General features: G+C 44.0%; 1 protein-coding gene across 3 annotated transcripts in view; it reads left to right on the top strand.

Annotated features, from left to right (window-relative positions):
• Nucleotides 1-23,474, top strand: part of FBXL7 (F-box and leucine rich repeat protein 7) — a 356,610-nt gene that overhangs the window by 319,506 nt on the left and 13,630 nt on the right. For all 3 annotated transcript variants that reach the window (XM_073569442.1, XM_073569441.1, XM_073569443.1), the window contains exon 3: nt 18,725-19,336. In XM_073569442.1, coding sequence (XP_073425543.1) covers nt 18,725-19,336 — 612 coding nt within the window. The remainder of the gene's footprint in view (nt 1-18,724; nt 19,337-23,474) is intronic.

Genomic DNA, 23,474 nt, shown 5'->3' with positions numbered 1-23,474 from the left:
ACCATATCTGGAATTGTGAAGTACACATGCCGTGCACTGTGGGACTCCTTAGCTGAAGAGTTTTTACCAGAGCCCACAACAGAGAGGTGGATTGAAATTGCTGACAAGTTTCAACAGATATGTCAGTTTCCAAACTGCTTGGGCGCTGTGGACGGGAAACATATCCGCATTGTAAAGCCAGCTGGATCGGGATCGGAATATTTCAATTACAAGAAATATTTTTCAATTGTCCTCATGGCCATCGCTGACGCGGAATACAAATTTATTGCGGTTGATATTGGGGCCTATGGCCGCTCCAATGACTCTCAAGTTTTCAAACTGTCTGCCATGGGGCGTAAACTGTATGGAAACACCTTCCAGTTCCCACCACCTAGACCGCTGCCGCAAACATCTGGTCCACCTATGCCATTTGTCTGTGTAGGGGATGAAGCCTTCCAGCTGTCAGAACACCTTTTGAAACCGTACTCTAGCAGAGGATTGACAAGACCAAAACGCATTTTTAATTACCGCCTCACAAGAGCAAGAAGAATGGTTGAATGTACCTTTGGTATTCTGACAGCCAAATGGCGGGTCCTATTGACTGCGATCAACCTCAAGACAGAAACTGTGGACGAGGTGATCAAAGCGTGCGTGGTACTCCACAATTTTGTTATCTGCAAGGAACCCATTTCCATTGAGGACACCTCTGAAGAAACCACCTTGCAAGATTACCATGACATTACCACTAGAAGTTCTGTGACGGTTTCAGTAATGAGGGACAATTTTGCACTATACTTTATGTCACCTCAAGGCAGAGTACACTGGCAGGATGACAGGGTGTGAAAGATTTGTGCCCTAACCAAACTTGTGTACCTTCTGGACCAACAGTATATACCTTTGCCAACCAAACTTGGCTATCTTGTCATGGTCTTACTATTTTTAGCTTTAGGCCACAGGTGTGTACCTGGTTGTGTTTTATGCTAAGTATTTCACCTTTTAACAAAAGTTGTGTACATTGTTAGGAAATCACCAACAATAAACACAACTTTTTAGGTGAAATACTTTGCTTCAAACACAACCAGGAACACAACTGTGGCAAAAAGCTAAAATTTACCCACAGTTATATACCTAGTTTTGAATACCATTTCACCTTTTAAATACCCTGTATTTAACCTTTTTCGCTGCAGAAAGAAATGACAGACAACCAGTGTAAAATAATTTAACTTTTATTGAAAAATGTTTTTTTTAGTAAACTTTTTTAAAATTTTAATAAACTTGTTTAATAAAGCTTTGAAACCATAAAACTGGTCATTTTTATTTAAATACACACATTATAAATCTGTGTAGTGTGTGGTGGAAATACTGCTGGAGGGGCTGCAGGACACTTCAACACTGGGAGTGTGGAGAGAGGACTGGGATCGTGGTGGGGAAGGAACAGTTAGAGGTGAAGGTGTGGAAAAAACGACAGAATGGGTGGACATGTGGGAAGCAGAAGAGGTGGTGGGTGGTGGAGTGGAGGGTTGGGCAGGGACTGTAGGAGCAGATGATGTTGATGGCAAGTTGTATGGGGAAGGAGTTTGGTACGGGGCAGGTTGCTGGAAGTGGGGAGATGTCTGGTACGGGGCAGGTTGCTGGAAGTGGGGAGATGTCTGGTACGGGGCAGGTTGCTGGAAGTGGGGAGATGTCTGGTACGGGGCAGGTTGCTGGAAGTGGGGAGATGTCTGGTACTGGGGAGGTTGCTGGTACTGGGGAGTTTGCAGGTACTGGGGAGGTTGCTGGTACTGGGGAGGTTGCTAGTACTGGGAAGGTTGCTGGTACTGGGGAGGTTGCTGGTGCTGGGGAGGTTGCTGGTGCTGGTGAGGTTGCTGGTGCTGGGGAGGTTGCTGGTGCTGGGGAGGTTGCTGGTGCTGGGGAGGTGGATGGTGCTGGGGAGGTGGATGGTATGTAATAGGAGGGGGAGGATGGAAAGTGGCTGGAGGGGGTGTAGATGTAATAGGAGGGGGAGGATGGAAAGTGGCTGGAGGGGGTGTAGATGTAATAGGAGGGGGAGGATGGAAAGTGGCTGGAGGGGGTGCAGGTGGAGGAACTACTGTGGTGGGAGGAGGAGGTTGGGAGGTAACTTGCTGGAGAGCAGTGTGGCATGAATGCATTACATGCATCTGCTGGGCAGGAGAGAGCATTTCCATGCGCTCCACAACAGACCTGAAAAAGGTGTGGTTTGGCGAAGATCTTGCTTCTGAATGCATGGTTTGCAGAAGTGTCTTCACCTCCAGAATGCTGGAGTTGATCTGCTGATAGCCTGCGGAGATTTGCTCTGACAAGACTTTTAGACAGTTCTGGAAAGATGCATTCAGATGCAAGAACTCTGGCGCATAAGTCTTTTCCTGACCCCTCTGCCGCTGCCGCCCAGTACCCGCAGGTGTACTAGAGGTGGCAGGGGCAGAAGGGTGGGGTAAAGGGAAAGCGATCTCCTCACCAGCAGCTTCATGTAATGTAGGCGGCCACGATGCTCCTGTGCTGGTGGATGGGACAGATGGGTCGAATGTGTGGGAAGGCTGGGAAGGTGCAGATGTACCGGGGCGGTCGAAGTGTCCCTCGGTGCCGGTCTCCTCAGGGATCGCCTCAGAAGGGTCCAATCGTGCAGGCTCCCGAGTGCTGCTCACCGTGCTGTGGAATAAAGAGAAAAAAAAAACAATTAAAATACTGACATGGTATGGCCCTGGCTGAAAAAAAAAATTTACATCTAACATTTTTTTTCACATGTGGTGTGTAATATTTACCTTCTAGTGACCATTGTTTCCCGGAGGAACGACAGGGCTTCTGCGTACTTGTACTTGCTCCTGCGTCCTCCAGATCCACTCGGGGCCCGCATCTCTTTATTGAACTCCTTCTTGAAACGATCCCTCACAGACCGCCACCGATTCACAATTCTGTTCCCTGAAACAAGAAAGGACAAAGTGGTTAGTATACAACATCAGTGTTTCCCAAACTCCAGTCCTCATGGTCCCCAGGGGTCATGTTTTCAGGATTTCCATAGTAAATAGAAATCCTGAACACATGATCCGTGGGGACCACGAGGACTGGAGTTCGGGAAACACTGGTTTACATCAAGCAACCGGTACTGTATATACTTACGCTCTTTAATCTGGGCCCGAACATCGAGGTCCTCCCAGCGGCCCACAAGGAGCGAACAGATTTCCTCCCAGAGTCGTCGGGTAACGATAAGGTCAGCGTGGCGGCGGTCAGCCATATTCCAGAGCGGCTCCCTTTCTCTGACGAGATCGATGAGGTGGTCCACATCGAGTCCTCCATCCTCACCGTCAGAGTCGGGAGCACGCTGTGAAGGCTGTTAAAGAAAAAGACAAAAATAACATAATTAGCCTCCACAAAAGAAATGAAATAAAATGTGCAAAAAAACAAAGCAAAAATATTTATACTTACACGCTGGTGACTGCCGCGTTGCTGTCGCCGACGACCCTGGGAGGCACTGCCAGGACCTCTTGGCCGAGCACCAGATTGGGAAGACTAGAGAAGAAAACAAAAAATGTTATGTCTTTGGATGTAGGCATTTGTTTGCTGTGTGTGGTCTGCAGAACATTGTTTTCTATGTGTTGTGTGTAGTGTGATGTTGTGTTTCTGCGTTTGATGCAAAAAACTTACCAATTGTGAGCCCACTCCAGGTGTCTGTCCACCCCTTCCTTCTTCTTCTGGGAGCTCCTCTTCATCTTGTGAATCCTGTTTTGAAATAAAAGGCAATGAATAGACATATATTACAGAGATGATGGATTTTGGAAATAAAAACTTACCGTCAAATGCTGACGATGCGAGGGAGGGCTCCCAGAAGATGATGTGCTGTCTTCCTGGTGGCCACACTCCATGCCTGTGGGTGGTGTTCCAGCTGCTGCCATTGCTGCTGCTGCTGCTGCTGCATCTATTGGGCGGCTGTTGAATAAAGAGAAACAAAGGGCCAATGAATATCTTGATATTCAATAGCCCTAGTTTGGAGGAATGGGGGATTTGATAATTACCGTCTCTCATCTGCTGCTGGCCTCCCCTCCTCAGCATGTTCCATTTGCTGCTCCATTTGGGGTGGTGGTGGTGCTGATGGTGCTGCAGTGGTCTCCTGCCTTCTCCTGCTGCGCTTGGTTGCTTTCTTGGGTGGCATGTTGGGTGTGGCTGTGGGTCCCACTGTCTTGCTTTTATATATGTCTTGTGGGCAGAGCTACTGAGCATGCTCAGACCAAAAAAACCGGATCCGGCTTTCGCCGGATCAGGCGCATTGCGGCGCTCATAGGCTTTCATTGTGTGAAAAAGCCGGACGCGCCGGATCCGGCGTGTCCGGCTTTTTCGCCGGAGACAAAAAACGTTACAGTAGCCGTTTTTTTCCAGACGCCGGATCGCGACACATTGCCGGATCCGGCGAAAACCGGATGAAACGCATGGCCATCCAGCGCGATCCGGCACAAATGCAAGTCAATGGGGGGGAAACCGGATCCGGCATTGCATTTCGCCGGATCCGGTTTCTGTCAAAAGCGCCGGATCGCGCCTGACGGCGAAAACCTGATGTGTGAAAGAGGCCTTAAGTAGACAATCACCTTGTTGTAGCAGATCTGGATGTGCAGATAGAACTCAGGAACTACAGTGCTGAGTAGAGAAACAAGCACCTTTAATGCACGGAAAGCACACAGGAAAAACAGCGTTGAGTAGGCAATCAGGCACCTTGTCGTAGTAGAGCTGGGCGTGTGCATAGCACTTAGGAACAGCAGTATTGAGTAGGCAATCAGGCACTTTGTAGTAGCAGAGATGGATGTGTGGCTAATACACAGGAACAGCTGAGCTGAGTACATAATTAGGCAACTGGGTGAAGCAAAGCCAAGTAGGATGTGTGGCTAGACTATTGGAAAACATGGTAGCAGTGTGAGCTTGCTACCTCACTGCTCAGGCGGCACTCAGCCACCTAAGACAGCTGTAAAAGACCTTGGATGATGACATCAGGGATGTTCTCTGGGTTACTAAACACACAGTAGCACAGAGGGAGGCAGTCATCAGGGAAGGAGCAGAGCTCAGTGTCAGACTGGGACAGGTACATTACCTGCAGCATAGATCAGCTGACAGGTTTCCTTTAATAGTGTCTCGTTACATGATGAGATGCTACTAGCACTGCCACCCCATTCAATCTCTATATGATTTAGGGACATGGCTAAGTGTCCTGGTGCTTGGTGGAGTTCTCTGAGCTGGAACTCCTAGTGATCACACATTTATCACGTATTCCTTGGTAATATGATCAGACAACATGGAGGCTCAGTGGTTAGCACTGTCACTTTGCAGCACTGGGGTCCAGTGTTTGAATCCCACCAAGGTCAGCATCTGTAAGGAGTTTACTTGTTCTCCAAATGTTTGCGTGAGTTTCCTCCAGGTTCTCCGGTTTCCTCCCACACTCCAGACATACTGATAGGGATTTTATTTAGATTATGAGTCCCAATGGGGAAAGTGATGACGTCTGTAAAGCGCTGCAGAATATGATGGTGCTATATAAGCAAAGCATAAAACATAATATTATTGGTAATACCATGTAATTCATTATCCTAGCCATTACCTAGATGAAGTGAAAAAGGACAGATCCAACCCCTATGACTTCTGTACTGGGAGGTGAGTATGTTACTGACTGGGTGTCTGCAGGAAGTATCACAAATATATTGATAATTACACAATACCTGCCAGCCATGCAAAAGACCTGGCAAACAGCCGATAGGTGGATGCTACGTCTCCAGATGTAGGGGTGTCGGGTGAAGATGCTCTTTTAAGATTTTAGGAGAACATTTTTACTTGACTAAAAATCAAAACTACTTTTAGTATTAATTTAATTTGTACTTTAATAAATACCATAAGACAAATAAAATGTAAAGTTAATGAGAACAATATAATGTGGGAAGACGTGCATTTTATTAATTCACAGATTTATTAAAAAAGACATACAACGTCAGTAGAATTTCTTTCCAGTTATGTAAAAATTAACATCCAAAAATTATCGTCCAATACAGGTTTTTATAGTTTAAGGATTATTTCTGAGATTACACTGACAAACCATTTACAGCATGTCTTCTGCTGACAATCTGTTTGTCTGGCTTCAACGGTCTATGGAAGACTGCGGTTACAAACATTTATGGACTTGTAAATCAGTTTAGTCGTAACACATGGCGTTTTACCTTAGATGGCTGGGATTCTACGCTCATATATCATTTGCTTTAGCTTGGGCCATTATTCTCTGGCTCATTCAAAATCTACATTTTTATAAACTTTATATTAGTTCTTAAATAATGTATCCATTTTTCCACCTAATGAGCAATTATAAACTAATGCAATAGACTTTATTACAAAAAAATGAGATCCGTATCAGGTTTCTTGGATCATGTGTATAGATCTTGTACTGTTGACAATTGATCCCCTACTAATCCATACTATATGTGTTACTGTGTATTGCCTTCACACAGCACAATATTACAGAGGTACAATAAAAGCAATGAATCCAGTGGGGATATCTCTGTAGTATAGCTTAAGATGGGGCCATATGCAGCAGGAAAAAGCTCCATATGTTGTATGTGAAATTGAAAGCATATGGAGCTGCAGGATGACAGACTTCTATGGGTGCAATATTACTTGGAACTCGCCCACATGACACTATGTTATCTCTGTTTGCAAAATCTTTCAAAGCTTAACTTATTGTTTAGTGCCAAATACAACTTAAAGCCCCATACACATTAGATTCATGTCTGGCTGACCTGTCAGTATCATCAGATTTAGCTAACACTCTTGTGTATGGGGGCACTGGCCAACCGATCCTCAGGGGAAATGTCAATCAGATGTGTCCATTATTGAATTGCCAATTGCTCTATTCCCCCAGAAATAAGCCGATGGCAGAAACGTCTGTACATGGCTTTCTCATACAGAACACAGAAGCGCTTGGCCAAGCGAGCTCTCTTTTGTATGAAAGAGATGGCTGCCGGATGAACGATTGGTCGAAGCATCGTTCAGCCAACAGCCATCTAATGTGTATGGACGGCTTTAGGCAAAATTTTCACTGGTGTCAGAGCCTCTGTTAGAAGACTACATAACCCGTCCTGCCATTTGCATCAAAATACAGAAACACAGAACTCTGAGCGTTATCATGAACCCAGCCTTACAGATGTGACTGGTGGGGTATACTACAGCATTGACATTGTGTCACAAGTAGGCATCGACATAGCCATTGTTCACAACCATCTTGAGGAGGGAACATGTTGGAGTCTTTCCCTCTTGACTATTTAACCACATCTGAAAAGTGATGTGCGCCTCTATGCACCTCACCATAACTCTTACTCCCTTTGACATCACACCCTTATTACGCCCTTGTCCCACCCCATCTCCTGCCATTTTGTCATTGCTGGACAAAACTGGCATGAAAATTTCAAAAGTCGCCAAATTTGTACACAATTTTGAGTTGCTCAAATATTTTGCATCTTATCAGCGTTTTACTCCAGACTTCTGAAAACTCTTTGATGAATTGGGGCCACAACAATGTGAGCACAAACACTAAGTGTTCATTTGGTGCTTGCTACATCCATTAACATTTTTCTTCATTTTTGTCTTTACTCTGCTGTCTTTGTCTTGTAGTTCTTCATGATGTTATGCAATTGTTCATGCAATTTATAAAAGAAGTCTCAATTCTATCTCATTAATGTTTGAGATCTGCCCACTTTTAAATTACATTTATTGTACAGAGAATAATGAGAATGGAACATCTTCAGTAATAGGCTCCAAATCCAACTGTCAAACTGAAATCATGGAATCATAGAATGTTAGAGTTGGAAGGGACCTCCTGGGTCATCATGTCCACCCCCTGCTCAAAGCAGGATTCACTAAACCATCTCAGACAGCCTCTGTTTGAAGACTTCCATTGAAGGAGAACTCACCACCCTTCATGGCAGCCTGTTCCACATATTTATTACCCTCACTGTCAAAACATTTTCTCTAATATCTAATCTCTATCTTCAAGAAAATCGCATTGCACTCGACCGGGGATGAACTAATAAGCGTGGGAAAGTTTCTGAATATTTTCCGACACTGTCAAGTTCACCTCAGGTCAGCTGGGGACTCCGCGCAGCCTCAGTGATGTCAGTGGTAGTCAGTAAGGCTGCGCCGAGTCCCAGGCTGACCTGAGGTGAACTCAAAAGCATGGGAAAAAGTTAATAAACTTCCACGCTAATCAGTTCATCTCCGGTCAGCCGGGGAGCCTGCGCAGACATGATTTAATTTATTTGGCAGTGGTTTACAGCCAGGCCGGTAGCATTAGCACCGATCCCTGTTGTAAACTAGTTAACCCCTTGTGATGGATTGCAGCGGGGGACCTGACTGAACGCCGGAGAGGTATGGATATTGTTGGTTTTTTGTTTTATTTTTTGTTACAGGAGAACAAGGGATTCAGTTGGATTGACAGCATAATAAATTTGGTCAAAAACTTTGTGTAATTATTTCATTTAAAGAATTTTTAATTAATATGTGTGGGTCTTTTTTAACCCTTTACTACTATAGGATTAATAATGGAGAGGTGCCTTATTGACACCTCTCCATTATTAACCTGGTTTAATGTCACCTTTCAATAGCAAGGAGACATTAACCCCTTATTAACCCATGAGCCACAGCTAAAGGCAATGGGAATAGAAAGGCTAAGTGCCAAGAAAGGCGCATCTTATCTGGGGAGGCTGGGGGCAGATTTTTTTAGCTGGGGGGGCAATAACCATGATCCCTCTCTAGGCTATTAACCCCTTTCTGCCATCCGACGTACTATCCCGTCCATGGGACCTGGGCCCCTATGCCCATGGACGGGATAGTATGTCGGCGCGATCAGTGGCGCCCACGTGGTGAGCGCCGCTGATCGCGGCCGGGTGTCAGCTGATTATCACAGCTGACACCCGGCACAATGTGTCAGGGGCGGTCACGGACCACCCCCGACACGTTAACCCCTTGCACACCGCGATTAAACATGATCGCGGTGTACCGGGGGTTAAAGGGAAGCATCGGCAGGGAGGGGGCTCCCTCCGTGCTTCCCTGAGCCCCCCACGGCAGCGCAATGTGCAGCGCTGCTGTGGGGGGCTCCTTTCCTCCAGGCCCCCGAATCCAAGATGGCGACGGGGGCTTTCGGGGGCCTGAGGAAGCTGGCTTCCTCAGTGCCTGCAAAGCGCAGGCATGAGGAAGCCTTCTGCAGTGCCTGTGTCAGATCGCTGATCTGTCACAGTGATCTGTGATGTGACAGATCAGCGATCTGTCACAGGACAGTGATGTCCCACCTGGGACTATTTAATAAAGTAAAAAAAAAAATAAAAAAAGTGTTAAAATAATTAAAAAAAAATCACCAAATAAATTAGAAAAAAAAAAAAAATATTCCCCCAATAAATCCATTTTTTGGAAATAATAAAAAAAAAAACAATAAAAGTACACATATTAGGTATCGCCGCGTCCGTAATGACCCGCCCTATAAAACTGTCCCATTAGTTAACCCCTTTAGCGAACCCCTTAAAAAATAAAAATAAAAAACAAAGCAAAAAATAATGATTTATCATACCGCCAAACAAAAAGTGTAATAACGCGCGATCAAAAAGACGGGTATAAATATCCATGGTACCGCTGAAAACATCATCTTGTCCCGCAAAAAACGAGCTGTCACACAGCATTATCAGCGAAAAAATAAAAAAGTTATAGCTCGCAGAATAAAGCGATGCAAAAATAATTATTTTTTATATAAAATAGTTTTCATTGCATAAAACCGACAAAAACATAAAAAAAGACCTAAATGAGGTATCGCTGTAACCGTACTGACCCGAAGAATAAAACCGCTTTATCAATTTTACCGCACGCGGAACGGTGTAAACGCACCCCCCCAAAAGAAATTCATGAAACGCTGGTTTTTGTTCATTCTGCGTCCCAAAAATAGGAATAAAAAGCGATCAAAAAATGTCACGTGCCCGAAAATGGTACCAATAAAAACGTCAACTCGTCCCGCAAAAAATAAGACCTCACATGACTCGGTGGGTCAAAATACGGAAAAATTATAGCTCTCAATATGTGGTGATGCAAAAACTATTTTTACAATAAAAAGCGTCTTTTAGCGTGCGACAGCTGCCAAATATAAAAACCGCCATAAATGGTAAATCCAGCCCCCCGATATCACCCCCTTAGTTAGGGAAAAATAATAAAATTAAAAAAAAAGTATTTATCTCCATTTTCCCATTAGGGTTAGGGTTAGGGTTAGGGCTAGGGTTAGGGTTAGGGTTAGGGCTAGGGTTAGGGCTAGGTTAGGGCTAGGGTTAGGGCTCAGATTAGGGTTAGGGGTGTGTTGGGGTTAGGGTTGGAGTTATAATTGGGGGGTTTCCACTGTTTGGGCACATCAGGGGCTCTCCAAATGCAACATGGCGTCTGATCTCAATTCCAGCCAATTCTGAGTTGAAAAAGTCAAATGGTGCTCCTTCCCTTCCAAGCTCTGCCATGCGCCCAAACAGTGTTTTACCCCCACATGTAGGGTATCAGCCTACTCAGGACAAATTGCAAAACAATTTTTGGTGTCCAATTTCTCCTGTTACCCTTAGGAAAATAAAAAATTGGTTGCAAAAATTTCATTTTTGTGGAAAAAAATGATTTTTTTATTTTCACGTCCGAGTGTTATAAACTTCTGTGAAGCACTTGGGGGTTCAAAGTGCTCACCACACATCTAGATAAGTTCCGTGGGTGGTCTAGTGTCCAAAATGGGGTCACTTGTAGGGAGTTTCAATAGTTTAGGTACATCAGGGGCTCTCCAAACGCACATGACACCCGCAGACCATTCCATCAAAGTCTGCATTCCAAAACGTCACTGCTTCCCTTCCGAGCCCCGACGTGTGTCCATACAGTAGTTTTCTCCCACATATGGGGTGTCAGCGTACTCAGGACAAATTGGACAACAACGTTTGGGGGTCCAATTTCTCCTGTTACCCTTGGGAAAATAAAAATATTGGGGACTAATTGATCATGTTTGTGGAAAAAATACGATTTTTTTATTTTTATGCCCTGGCATTATAAACTTCTGTGAAGCCCTTGGGGGTTCAAAGTGCTCACCTCACATCTAGATAAGTTCCTTAGTGGGTCTAGTTTTCAAAATGGGGTCATTTGTGGGGGGTTTCCACTGTTTAGGTACATTAGGGGCTCTCCAAAGGCAACATGACACCCGCAGACCATTCCATCAAAGTCTGCATTCCAAAACGTCACTACTTCCCTTCCGAGCCCTGACGTGTGTCCATACAGTAGTTTTATCCCACATATGGGGTGTGTGTCCATACAGTAGTTTTATCCCACATATGGGGTGTCAGCGTACTCAGGACAAATTGGATAACAACTTTTGGGGTTCAATTTCTCCTGTTACCCTTGGGAAAATAAAAAAATTGGGGACTAATTGATCATGTTTGTGGAAAAAATACGATTTTTTTATTTTCATGCCCTGGCATTATAAACTTCTGTGAAGCCCTTGGGGGTTCAAAGTGCTCACCTCACATCTAGATAAGTTCCTTAGTGGGTCTAGTTTTCAAAATGGGGTCATTTGTGGGGGGTTTCCACTGTTTAGGTACATTAGGGGCTCTCCAAAGGCAACATGACACCCGCAGACCATTCCATCAAAGTCTGCATTCCAAAACGTCACTACTTCCCTTCCGAGCCCCGACGTGTGCCCATACAGTAGTTTTCTCCCACATATGGGGTATCGGCATACTCAGGACAAATTGGACAACAACTTTTGGGGTCCAATTTCTCCTGGTACTCTTGGGAAAATAAAAAATGGTGACTAAAAGATCATGTTTGTGGAAAAAATACAAATTTTTTATTTTCACGCCCGGGCGTTATAAACTTCTGTGAAGCACTGGGGGGTTCAAAGTGCTCACCACACATCTAGATAAGTTCCTTAGGGGGTCTAGTTTCCAAAATGGTGTCATTTGTGGGGGGTTTCCACTGTTTTGGTACATCAGGAGTTTTCCAAACGCGACATGGTGTCCAATCTCAATTCCAGCCAAAAACGTCAAATGGCGCTGCTTCCCTTCCGAGCTCTGCCATGCGCCCAAATAGTGGTTTACCCCCACATGTGGGGTATCAGCGTACTCAGGACAAATTTCACAATAACTTTTAGGGTCCTGTTACCCTTGGAAAAATAAGAATTGAGGGTGAAAAGATCATTTTTGTGGAAAAAATATGATTTTTTAATTGTATGGCTTTATGTTATAAACTTCTGTGAAGCCCATGGGGGTTCAAAGTTCTCACCACACATCTAGATAAGTTCCTTAGGGGGTCTAGTTTCCAAAATTGTGTCATTTGTGGGGGTTTCCACTGTTTTGGTACATCAGGGGTTTTCCAAACGCGACATGGTGTCCAATCTCAATTCCAGCCAAAAACGTCAAATGGCGCTGCTTCCCTTCCGAGCTCTGCCATGCGCCCAAATAGTGGTTTACCCCCACATGTGGGGTATCAGCGTACTCAGGACAAATTGCACAATAACTTTTAGGGTCCTGTTACCCTTGGAAAAATAAGAATTGAGGGTGAAAAGATCATTTTTGTGGAAAAAATATGATTTTTTAATTGTGTGGCTTTATGTTATAAACTTCTGTGAAGCCCATGGGCGTTCAAAGTTCTCACCACACATCTAGATAAGTTCCTTAGGGGGTCTAGTTTCCAAAATGGTGTCATTTGTGGGGGGTTTCCACTGTTTTGGTACATCAGGGGTTTTCCAAACGCGACATGGTGTCCGATCTCAATTCCAGCCAAAAACGTCAAATGGCGCTGCTTCCCTTCCGAGCTCTGCCATGCGCCCAAATAGTGGTTTACCCCCACATGTGGGGTATCAGCGTACTCAGGACAAATTGCACAATAACTTTTAGGGTCCTGTTACCCTTGGGAAAATAAAAATTGGGGTGAAAAGATCATTTTTGTGGAAAAAATATGATTTTTTAATTGTACCGCTGTACGTTATAAACTTCTGTAAAGCCCTTGTGGGTTCAAAGTTCTCACCACATATCTAGATAAGTTCCTTGGGGGGTCTAGTTTCCAAAATGGGGTCACTTGTAGGGGGTTTCCACTGTTTAGGTACATCAGGGACTCTCCAAACGTGACATGGCGTCCAATCTGAATTCCAGCCAATTTTGCATTGAAAAAGTCAAACGGCGCTCCTTCCATTATGAGCTCTGCCATGCGCCGAAACAGTCGTTCCCCCCCGCATGTCAGGTATCTGCGTACTCAGGACAAATTGCACAATAACTTTTGCAGTCCAATTTCTCCTGTTACCCTTGGTAAAATAAAAAAAATTGAACCTGAAGTATTTTTTTTATGAAAAAAAGTTAGATGTTCATTTTTTTTTAAATATTCAAAAAAATTCCTGTGACACACCTAAAGGGTTAATAAACTTCTTGAATGTGGTTTTGAGCACTTTAAGGGGTGCAGTTTTTAGAATGGTGTCACTTTTGGGTATTTTCTATCATATAGACCCCTCAAAGTGGCTTCAAATGTGATGTGGTCCTAAAAATAAAATGGTGTTGTAAAAATGAGAAATCGCTGGTCAACTTTTAACCCTTATAACTTCCTAACAAAAAAAAATTTTGGTTCCAAAATTGTGCTGATGTAAAGTAAACATGTGGGAAATGTTAATTATCAAGTTTTTTGTGTGCCGTATCTCTGTGATTTAAGGGCATAAAAATTCAAAGTTGGAAAATTGCGAAATTTTCAAAATTTTTGCCAAATTTCCGTTTTTCTCACAAATAAACGCAAGTTATTTGAATGAAATTTTACCACTAACATGAAATACAATATGTCACGAGAAAACAATGTCAGAATCCCCGGGATCCATGGAAGCGTTCCAGAGTTATGACCTCATAAAGGTACAGTGGTCAGAATTGTAAAAATTGGCCCGGTCATGAACGTGCAAACCACCCTTGGGGGTGAAGGGGTTAATATCTGCCCTTAGTCACTGGCTTATCTCTCTCAAGCGGAGAAAATACCGCGGGCGCCCACGTAATTTTTTTCAACGAATTTACTCGTTAATTTAACACCTACATGTCCCAAATTTTACACATATACACTAATCTAATTATTAGTCAAAGACATATAAAAAACTAAATGAAATTAAATGGTTTACTGTATGTAAACCATATGTCATTTCATGTCGGATTCTGTAATGATTTTCTAAAAGCCGGCAACTGATTTAGTGGCTACTATGCTATGTAGAACGCTATGAACTATAAATAAATATATATATATACTGTATATATATATATATATGTCTCAATGACATGTATATACAGTATATATACTGTATATATATATATATGTATTCTATGTGTCTATATCTATTCTTTCGCTTGTGTTTTAACCTGTCATTGGGATCCATTATATGTCAATTTTGCAAGCCAGCGAGGAAATCTCATCATACGGATGCCATACGGATGTCACACGGATGCTTAGATGCAAGAAGATCGCATCCTTGCATTACAATCGGATGACATACGGATCACTGTTCATGAAACATTTCTGCGATTCTGGTCCATGAAAAACGGACCGTATTTTTATATCTTGCGTGTGACTCCAGACTTACCCTGCATCTCATCATCGTCAAAGAGATACGAAAGTGTATCTAAATACATTCAGCCATTGTTTTCTATGCAAATGATAATTGTTAATATATAGCTGTGGCCATTTACTAAAGAAATGTCTCCGCAATGCAATCCTGGAATGTTAGTTTCTGCCCCGAGCCAATCACATGTGTATATGTGCAGATGTGCCTGACTTTTCGCAGTAATTCAGCATCCTCTGAACCGGAGACAGGCCACCCAGGAGGTGATCTTGACATGGAGAATTATTGGGAAGTAAACGAGATGATCACTCTAGAGGCTAGCTCCACTTCTACACATAATCTTCATGTTATCTCTCCAGTTCCATTCATGGAGAAACTCCCAAGTTTGCTGTCAGTAGCTGTCACAGAGCTCATAAAACAGCTGGCACCAGGATTTACCTCTCACTGACAGTTTGAGAAGAGGAGCACTGTTAGGGATTGCTCAAGATTTGTTAATTTTAGAGTTAAAATAGTTTATTTTCTTGTTTTATTATTTTACGGTAGATAAAGATGTACTGAAAATGTCTGTTATGGTCTATTGGTGGCATATGCAGATTTACTATTCCTTCACCGCTCATCGTTATTCTAGTCTTACCTATTCAGGAATGACTTTTCTTTCTGAAATATTTTCTTGTCTACTGGAAGAAATGTGAGACTAGCGGAATAATTACCACCAGGCACAATCTAACTGCTAAGAGATCTGCAAGTGTGCCACAAGATTAGTGAGGTCTGCCATAGATAAGAGCAGAACAGTACTTCACTGGTTTAGGTTGGCGATATTTCAGCATTAATCTCATCATCATGTAATAATGTCCACCATCCTGTAATAATCTCAACAATCCTGTAATAATGCCGTCCATTCTGGCAATCATCCGGTAATAATGTCTTCCATCCTAGCCCCCATCCGGTAATAATGTCCCCTATCCTGTAATAATGTCCTTCTTCCTGGCATGTATCTTGTAGTTATGTCCCCATCCTGAGTCCTATAATAAAATAATGTCCTCCATCCTGGTCCGCATCCAGTAATATTGTCTTCCATCCTAGCCCCCATCCGGTAATAATGTCCCCATCCTGTAATAATGTCCTCTCTCTGACATTTATCTTGTAGTAATATCCCCGTCCTGAGTCCTATCCTGAAATAATGTCCTCCATCCTGGTCCTCATGAAGTAATAGTGTCTTCCATTCTGGCCCCCATGTGATAATAATGTCCCCATCCTGTACTAATGTCCTTCCTCCTGGCATTTATCTTGAGGTAATGTTCCCGTCCGGAGCACTATCTTGTAATAATGGCCCCCATCCTGGGTTCCATCCTTTAATAATGTCCTCCGGTCTGGCCCCGTCCAGTAATAATGTTCCCTTTCTTCTTTTTTTTTTCTTTTCCAATAATGTTCCCTTTCAATAATAATGTTCTTCATCCTGGCACTTATCTTGTAGTAACGTCCCCGTCCTGGGCCCTATCTTGCAATAATGGCCCCCCTCCTGGGTTCCATCCTTTAAAAATGTCCTCCATTCTGACCCCGTCCGGTAATAATGTTCCCCTTCCAATAATAATGTTCTTCGTCCTGGCACTTATCTTGTAGTAATGTCCACTGGTGTGAATTCACTTTCTGGCCTCCCTCTTGTTATTACTGAAGGTAGTGGAGCTGGTCAAATTGACAGAGGAGTTGCGAGTTCTCTTTCTGGGCTCCCTCTGGTGGTTACTGGAGGTAATGGAGCTGATCTGATTAACAGTGGCTTGCCACCTGATAATGAGGATGACGATTGGAGATCTGGGATTTCAGATTGGGGTTTAAGACAGCCTACTCCCTCTATCCCTGCAGGTGATTTTCTTCCTGCCTCCTGAGGTCTTTGTTTCCAGCTCAGTCCCTGCATGTTCAGCAAAGTGTTCATTTGCTATTCTGCTTACTTTTGATCTGGTTTTGTTTATCTCAGTTGTTTGTGGGTCAGCAAGCTCCGGCTGGGGCTGTGATGAATCACCGTCCATATGTTACTGCTTGTGCCAGTTTGTTTTTGTCCCTTATTAGACTGGCCTCTTTTTGCTCTGCTTTCAGAATATACCAGAGTGCTGATATAGTGGGCGAAGTCGTGCAACTTCAGTATTTTTTGCATCAGTCGTGTTGGACTTTTTGCAGGATTTTTTGCGTGATTGCAGACAGTGTCTTTCCTTTCCTGTCCTGTCTAGTTAGTGTGGGCCCCATCATTTGCTCAGTCTATTTTCCTGCCTGCGTTTGTCTTTCCATCTTGTCTCACCGACAATATATGTTTGGGGGCTATCTATTCCTTTGGGGTCTGCTCTGGGGCAGTTTAGATTTTCCCTTTCTTGCTTTAGGCTTAGTTAGCTCTCCGGCTGTGCCGAGGCATCTAGGATCATCATAGGCACGCTCCACGGCTACTGCTAGTTGTGTGGATAGGATCAGGGGTCTGCAATCCGCTTAGTTACCATCCTCTCTGGTTTTCTGTGGCTTAGCCTGGGCCTGCTATCCTCCTCGGTGACCCAATCATAACAGTTCACGTCCTGGGCCCTATCCTGTAATAACACCCCATCTTGGGCTCTTTTTGTTTAATAATGTCCTCCTTCCTTGCCCTTATCCATATAATGGCCAAACTTCTGTCTTAATCCTGTAATAACGGCTCCATCCTTATCTAATAATGTCTCTTACCCTACCCCCATCCTGTAATAATGTCCCCCATCCTAGCCCTCATCCTTTAATACTGCCCCCTTCCTGATCCCATCCTGTAATAATGTAACGTCCCCAATCTTGACCCTCATCCTTTAATACTGTCCTCCATCCTGTTATTATGGGGGTGGGCGGGTCATGGCAGTGACATCATGTGTCTTTCGTCATGGACACAGAGAAGTCAAGCTGCTGGCGTCTGATAGGCCGGCCGCCACTATAGCTATTGTGATACAAGAAAGAAGCTGGTGCTTCTCTGCGCTGCAATACATCTCATCTGAGAATGCAAGGCTGAAAGCAGAGCTGGTGTCAGCAGACCCCCAGTCTCCATAGCCCTGGTCATGCTTGTGCCCTCTCTGCGACCACGACCGTTACGCCCGTGTGACTAACTGGACATCTACGAGTATAGATTATGCCTGTTGTAGAGATATTGCCTGTTTCATTCTAAATGATGAATTACTGTTCACCAAAATCATTTTTTCCACTTTATCCTCCCATTTTATTCCGTCCCCAATCACTTGTTTTCAAAAGACTCGGCTTTTTAACTTTTTTTTGAAGGGTGAGAGATTTGTGGAATCAGAAAGTTATCAATTACTAACACTCCACTTAATGTTGACTGCATTCCATATGTACATGCTATAGAAATATACTGTTGTTGATGCATATTATAATATTGTATATGTTTATTTTCTTCCTTCTTCTGATCTCCTCTCAACTGAATTATGACCATGAAGCTCAACTCAGCTTTCGTGTGGTCAAAAATTAGCTGTGAGGCGCATAGAGGATGGAAGATAAGATCTACAAGCTCACTGACAAATTCTTAGTTAAGGCTAGGTTCAGATTAGTGTTCGGGGGCTCTGTTGAGGGCTGCATACTTTCTCCGTAAAGCCCCGCCTACTTACGTATACTTCTGCATGCGTCCTGTGTACCTGTCTTTAGCATTGGGTGCGCAGGACATGCGGATGCGTTGTTTTGACACGCCCGCCGACTGCACGGGAGCGCAAAAAGTTGCGTTTTGTGTAGACGCCGGGTGCGTTAAAACAATGCATCCGCAGAAGTATGCGGAAGTAAGTGGGGATTAACAGAGGAAGTACGCAGCCTTCCGCAGACCCCCCGAACGCTAATCTGAACCTAGCCTAACTCATTCTGCCACCAGCAATAAACAGTGCCACAGGGAGCCTATGGAAGGTAAATGGTGCAACATTTTTAATGACACCAAAATGTAAAAATAATTTTATGCCAACAATACATGCACTTACCATAAGTAAAAAAAGGCCCCCAAAGGTGTCCATATCAATTAGTAATACTGCACATGTGTAAGGTGTGCTAAAAGCAGGGTGCTACAGGGTTAGAAACATTTTTAGTAAAATACTGTATATTTTCATATCAGTTTACATTCTTTCTTTTCTTTTTTTTTAGATTCTGACATGAGCATGCGGACACTCAGCACACCAAGTCCTGCACTAATATGCCCCAAAAACCTGCATAGCTTTCAAAATGGGAGAGGATCATCAACGTCATCATCTTCCATCACAGGAGAGACTGTTGCTATAGTCCATTCACCGCCTCCCACACGACTCACTCATCCACTGATACGTCTTGCCTCGAAGCATCAAAAAGAGCAGGCAAACATCGATCGGTTGCCAGATCAATGTATAATTCAGATTTTCTCATATCTACCTACAAACCAACTTTGCCGGTGTGCTCGAGTTTGCCGACGCTGGTATAACCTAGCCTGGGACCCTCGGTTATGGAGGACTATTCGACTGACTGGTGAAACATTAAGCGTGGACAGGGCTTTAAAAGTGTTGACACGTAGACTTTGCCAGGATACCCCAAACGTCTGTCTCATGTTGGAGACGGTAATTGTTAGTGGCTGCAGGCGGCTCACCGATAGAGGACTCTACACTATTGCCCAATGCTGTCCGGAACTGAGGAGACTCGAAGTTTCCAATTGTTACAACATCTCTAACGAGGCCGTGTTTGACGTGGTCTCATTATGTCCAAACTTGGAGCATCTGGATGTGTCAGGTATTGTACTTCTAATGGGTCTTTCTTTTTCCATTTGGCAACTCTGTACAGGGTTGCCACTGGGAATTTCAGGGCCCCATACTGGTAAAATTTTCAGGCCCCCTTTAGATTCCAGCCAGGCTCCACCCCTCAAACCTTCCACAGTCCCACTCCCACTCTTGGAAAAGCTCCCCTTTTGCACCATGTCAATACCAATCACTCATTGAACAGTTTCCATTGAACACCATATTACATACATAGCCAACAGCTTTTGTTTTGGCCAAAAGATTTTTTAAGCTGCCACCACGACAAGGTAGACTCTTATGACAGCGCCCTACTCTAACCTATTAAACATTTCTTAAAGTGGCAAATACTCTTTTAGGCATATTTTTATTTTTTTTTAAGGGAATGAGTCACATACATTTTTTAAATGACTAATAATACCACATGCAAGGAACAAATACAGCCACACCATGGCCAGACCACATATTACCATCACATAGTGACCGAATAATACCACATACAAGGGACAAATACCTTCACACCTTGACAAGACCCCATGTTACCACCTCATAGTGACCCAATAACACCACACACAAGGAGCAAACACCGTTACACCATTATCAGACCATATATTGCCACCACATAGTGACTGAATAATATCATGTACATGGAACAAATACCACCACACCATGACTCAGACCACATATTACCACCACATAGTTACCGAATAATGCTACATACAAGGCACAAATACTGCCACACCCTGATCAGACCACATATTAAAATCATAGTGACCGAATAATACCACATACAAGGGAAAAATACTACCACACCATGACCAGGACACATATTACCATCACATAGTAACTGAATAATACCACATACAAGGAATAAATACCACCACACTTTGACCAGACCACATATTACCACCACATAGTGACTGAATACTACAATACTGATGATTAATAAAAAAACAACTAAGTGCCATTATACACATGAGCTCTGTATATAAAGTCAGTGTACAGGTAATAAAGTGGTCACCATTGACATTATACGCAGGGGCTCTGTATATAGTGTCAGTGTACAGATACTATAGTGATCACCAGTGACATTATACACAGAAGCTTTGTATATTATATCAGTGCACACATAATACAGTGATCACAGGTGACATTATACACAGGAACTCTGTATATAGTGTACAGGTAATACAGGGATCACCAGTGACATTATACACAGGAGCTCTGTATATAGTGTCAGTGTACAGGTAGTACCGTGATCAACAGTGATATTATACACAGGAGCTCTGTATCTAGTATACAGTATATAGTGGTCAGTGTACAGGTAGCACACAGACATACCAGTGTCATTTCTAGCTAAAGTTATTCATCTTTTTTTTCTTCTTCATACAGAGCAGACCACCATCACTTCTTCCAGCCAGGACTCTTCTCTACATAAAATAACACATACAGTATTTTTTGGACTAAAAGATGCACTTTTTTCCTCCAAAAATGTGGAGGAAAACTGGGAGTGCATCTTATAGTCTGTATAGAGCGGCTCTGGCTGTGGTTTTGGAGGTGAGGGAGCAGCATCTGCGGAGCAGCGGGTCACAGAGGCAGGAGTCGGCTGCTGCGGCTAACTCCTGTCCCACTGGTAAAGAGAAATAAATATTCACTGCATTCCACGCCAATGGGTGCGGAGGGCAATGAATATTCATTTTTCTTTATTAGCATCTTGGTAAGAATGCCCCCATCCTGCTATGCATGACCCCATCAGAAAACATTAAAAAAAACCATTACACTTACCTTCTCAGCCCTCCCTCGCGCCATCCTGCTCCTTTGCCAGCAGCTGCTTTATGCTTGTACGCAGCGCATGGCAGGGACGTCATGCGCTGCTTGCAAGCCGAAGGGCAGCTGCTGGAATACTCACTGCTCTGCACGCCGAGACTGTGTGCTCAGAGAGCAGTGAGTATTCATTGCTCTTTAATAGCGCGCAGTGTCAGCTGGTGCCTTTTGCAGCTTCCGGGCGGTCACGTGTGCTGCTACTTAAGAGAAATGAATATTCATCTCTCCATACCCAGAGAGATGAATATTCATTTCTCTTAAGTATCGGTATACGTGACCGCCCGGCAGCTGCAGGAAGGCTCCGGCTGACACTATGCACGCTACTGAAGAGCAATGAATACTCATTGCTCTCTGCACACAGTCCTGGAGTGCAGAGCAGTGAGTATTCCAGTAGCTGCACTTCAGCTTGCAAGCAGTGCATGACGTCCTTGCCATGCACTGCTTATATGCATAAAGCAGCTTGCATTGAAGCAAGATGCTGCAAGGGAGCACCAGGAAAGTAAGTGTAATTTTTTTTTAAATGTTTTCTGTTTGGGCCATACGTACCATGACAGGGATGGGGGCCAATCATTCCATAATAGGGATGGGGCCATGCATACTAGGAAGAGATGGGGACCCTGCATACCAGGATAGGAATGGGGCCTTGCATACTAAGACGAGATGGGGGCCCCAATCCAAGATAGGGATGGGGCCATGCATACTAGGACAAGATGGGGGCCCTCCATACCAGTATAGGGATGGGGTCATGCATACTAGGTCGAGATAGAGGTCCCCCCATACCAGGATAGGGATAGGGCCATGCATACCAGGAGGAGATGGAGGCCCTGCATACTAGGATAGGAATGGGGCAATGCATACTAGGATAGGGATGAGGGCGCTCATTCCTGCCAGGATAGGGATGAGTGGGCCATGCACACCAGGATAGGGATAAGGGGGCCATGCATACCAGAATAGGGATGATGGGGCCATGCATACCAGAATAGGGATGAGGGATACATGCTCATCAGGGTAGTGATGAAGGGGCCATGTGTATCAGGATGTGATGAGGGGAACATACCAGAATAGGGGATATTAAGTACAGAATTGACCACGTTTTTTGCTTCAATTTTTTTTCTTAATTTCCTCCTCTAAAACCTAGGTGAATTTTATGGTCCGATGAGTCTTATAGTCCAAAAAATACCTAGAGCCCTGCTTTCAGAGCACATTCCCCACATTTTCCATTTCTTCTCCACAACACAGCTGAATATAGATGTGCACCTACAATTAATACATAATTAGTCATTATGCAACCCACCATTCCAAATATAAATTATAATCCACCACTGTGCCCCCACCAACTATAAATAGCCACTATAAATAGCCATAAATTCCCCACTTAATAAATATAAATTAATTAGCTCCTGTACTCTTTCCCCCAATTCAATACCAGCCACTGCATCCTCGACGACCCCCACTATGTACCTCCCACTCTCCTAATTATGTTTACATGCCCCTTCTGCCCCAATTCAGTATGTCATGTCTCCTCTCCCCTCCCACCCTCTATTCTTTATCAACTTCTTTTCCCACATTCAATACTCTCCCTCACCCTCAATTTATCATTATTTGCTGCCCCACCCCAATTCATCATTATTTGTTGTCCCCAACCCTCAATTCATCACATACTGTCCCCTATCCACCAGTCTCAATACATCATCATTTACTCCCCCACCCTATAAATTCATCATTATTTGCTCTCCCCCAAGTCATCATTTTCTCCCCCCACCCCACCTACAATTCATCACTTGCTCTCCCTACCCCCTCCCTTACTTTATAATTTGCAGTCCCCCTCCCCTGCTCACTTTAACATGTGCAGTCCTCCTCCCTCCCTTCATCATTTGCTTTCCCTCTCCACTCCCTCATTTCATAATTTGCAGTCCCCTTCCCCTTCACTTCATCATTTGCCGTCCCCCTCCCCCAATCACTTAATCATTTGCAGTCCCCCCACTCACTTCGTAATTTGCAGTCCCCCTCACTTCATCATTTGCAGTCCCTTCCTTCCAACTTCATAATTTGCAGTCCCCCTCCCCTCACTTCCTCATTTGCAGTCCCCGCCCCCGCTTCATTATTTGCAGTCCCCCCACTTCATTTGCATTCCCCCACTTCATCATTTGCAGTCTCCCACTTCATTTGCAGTTCCCCCTCTATCACTTGCAGTCCACCTACCGCCCTCACCCATTTAATTCATGTTATAACCAAAAAAAAAAAGGTTTTCATACTTACCTCACTAACGATCCCCTGCAGGTGCAGCTCTGCTTCTGGAGTCCTCACACAGG

This window comes from Dendrobates tinctorius, unplaced genomic scaffold (genome assembly GCF_039654945.1).
Source record: "Dendrobates tinctorius isolate UK_male_01 unplaced genomic scaffold, ASM3965494v1 ptg000025l, whole genome shotgun sequence".
Classification (NCBI taxonomy): domain Eukaryota; kingdom Metazoa; phylum Chordata; class Amphibia; order Anura; family Dendrobatidae; genus Dendrobates; species Dendrobates tinctorius.
Note: the sequence above shows the minus strand (reverse complement) of the source record. Positions and strands in the feature narration are given on the sequence as shown.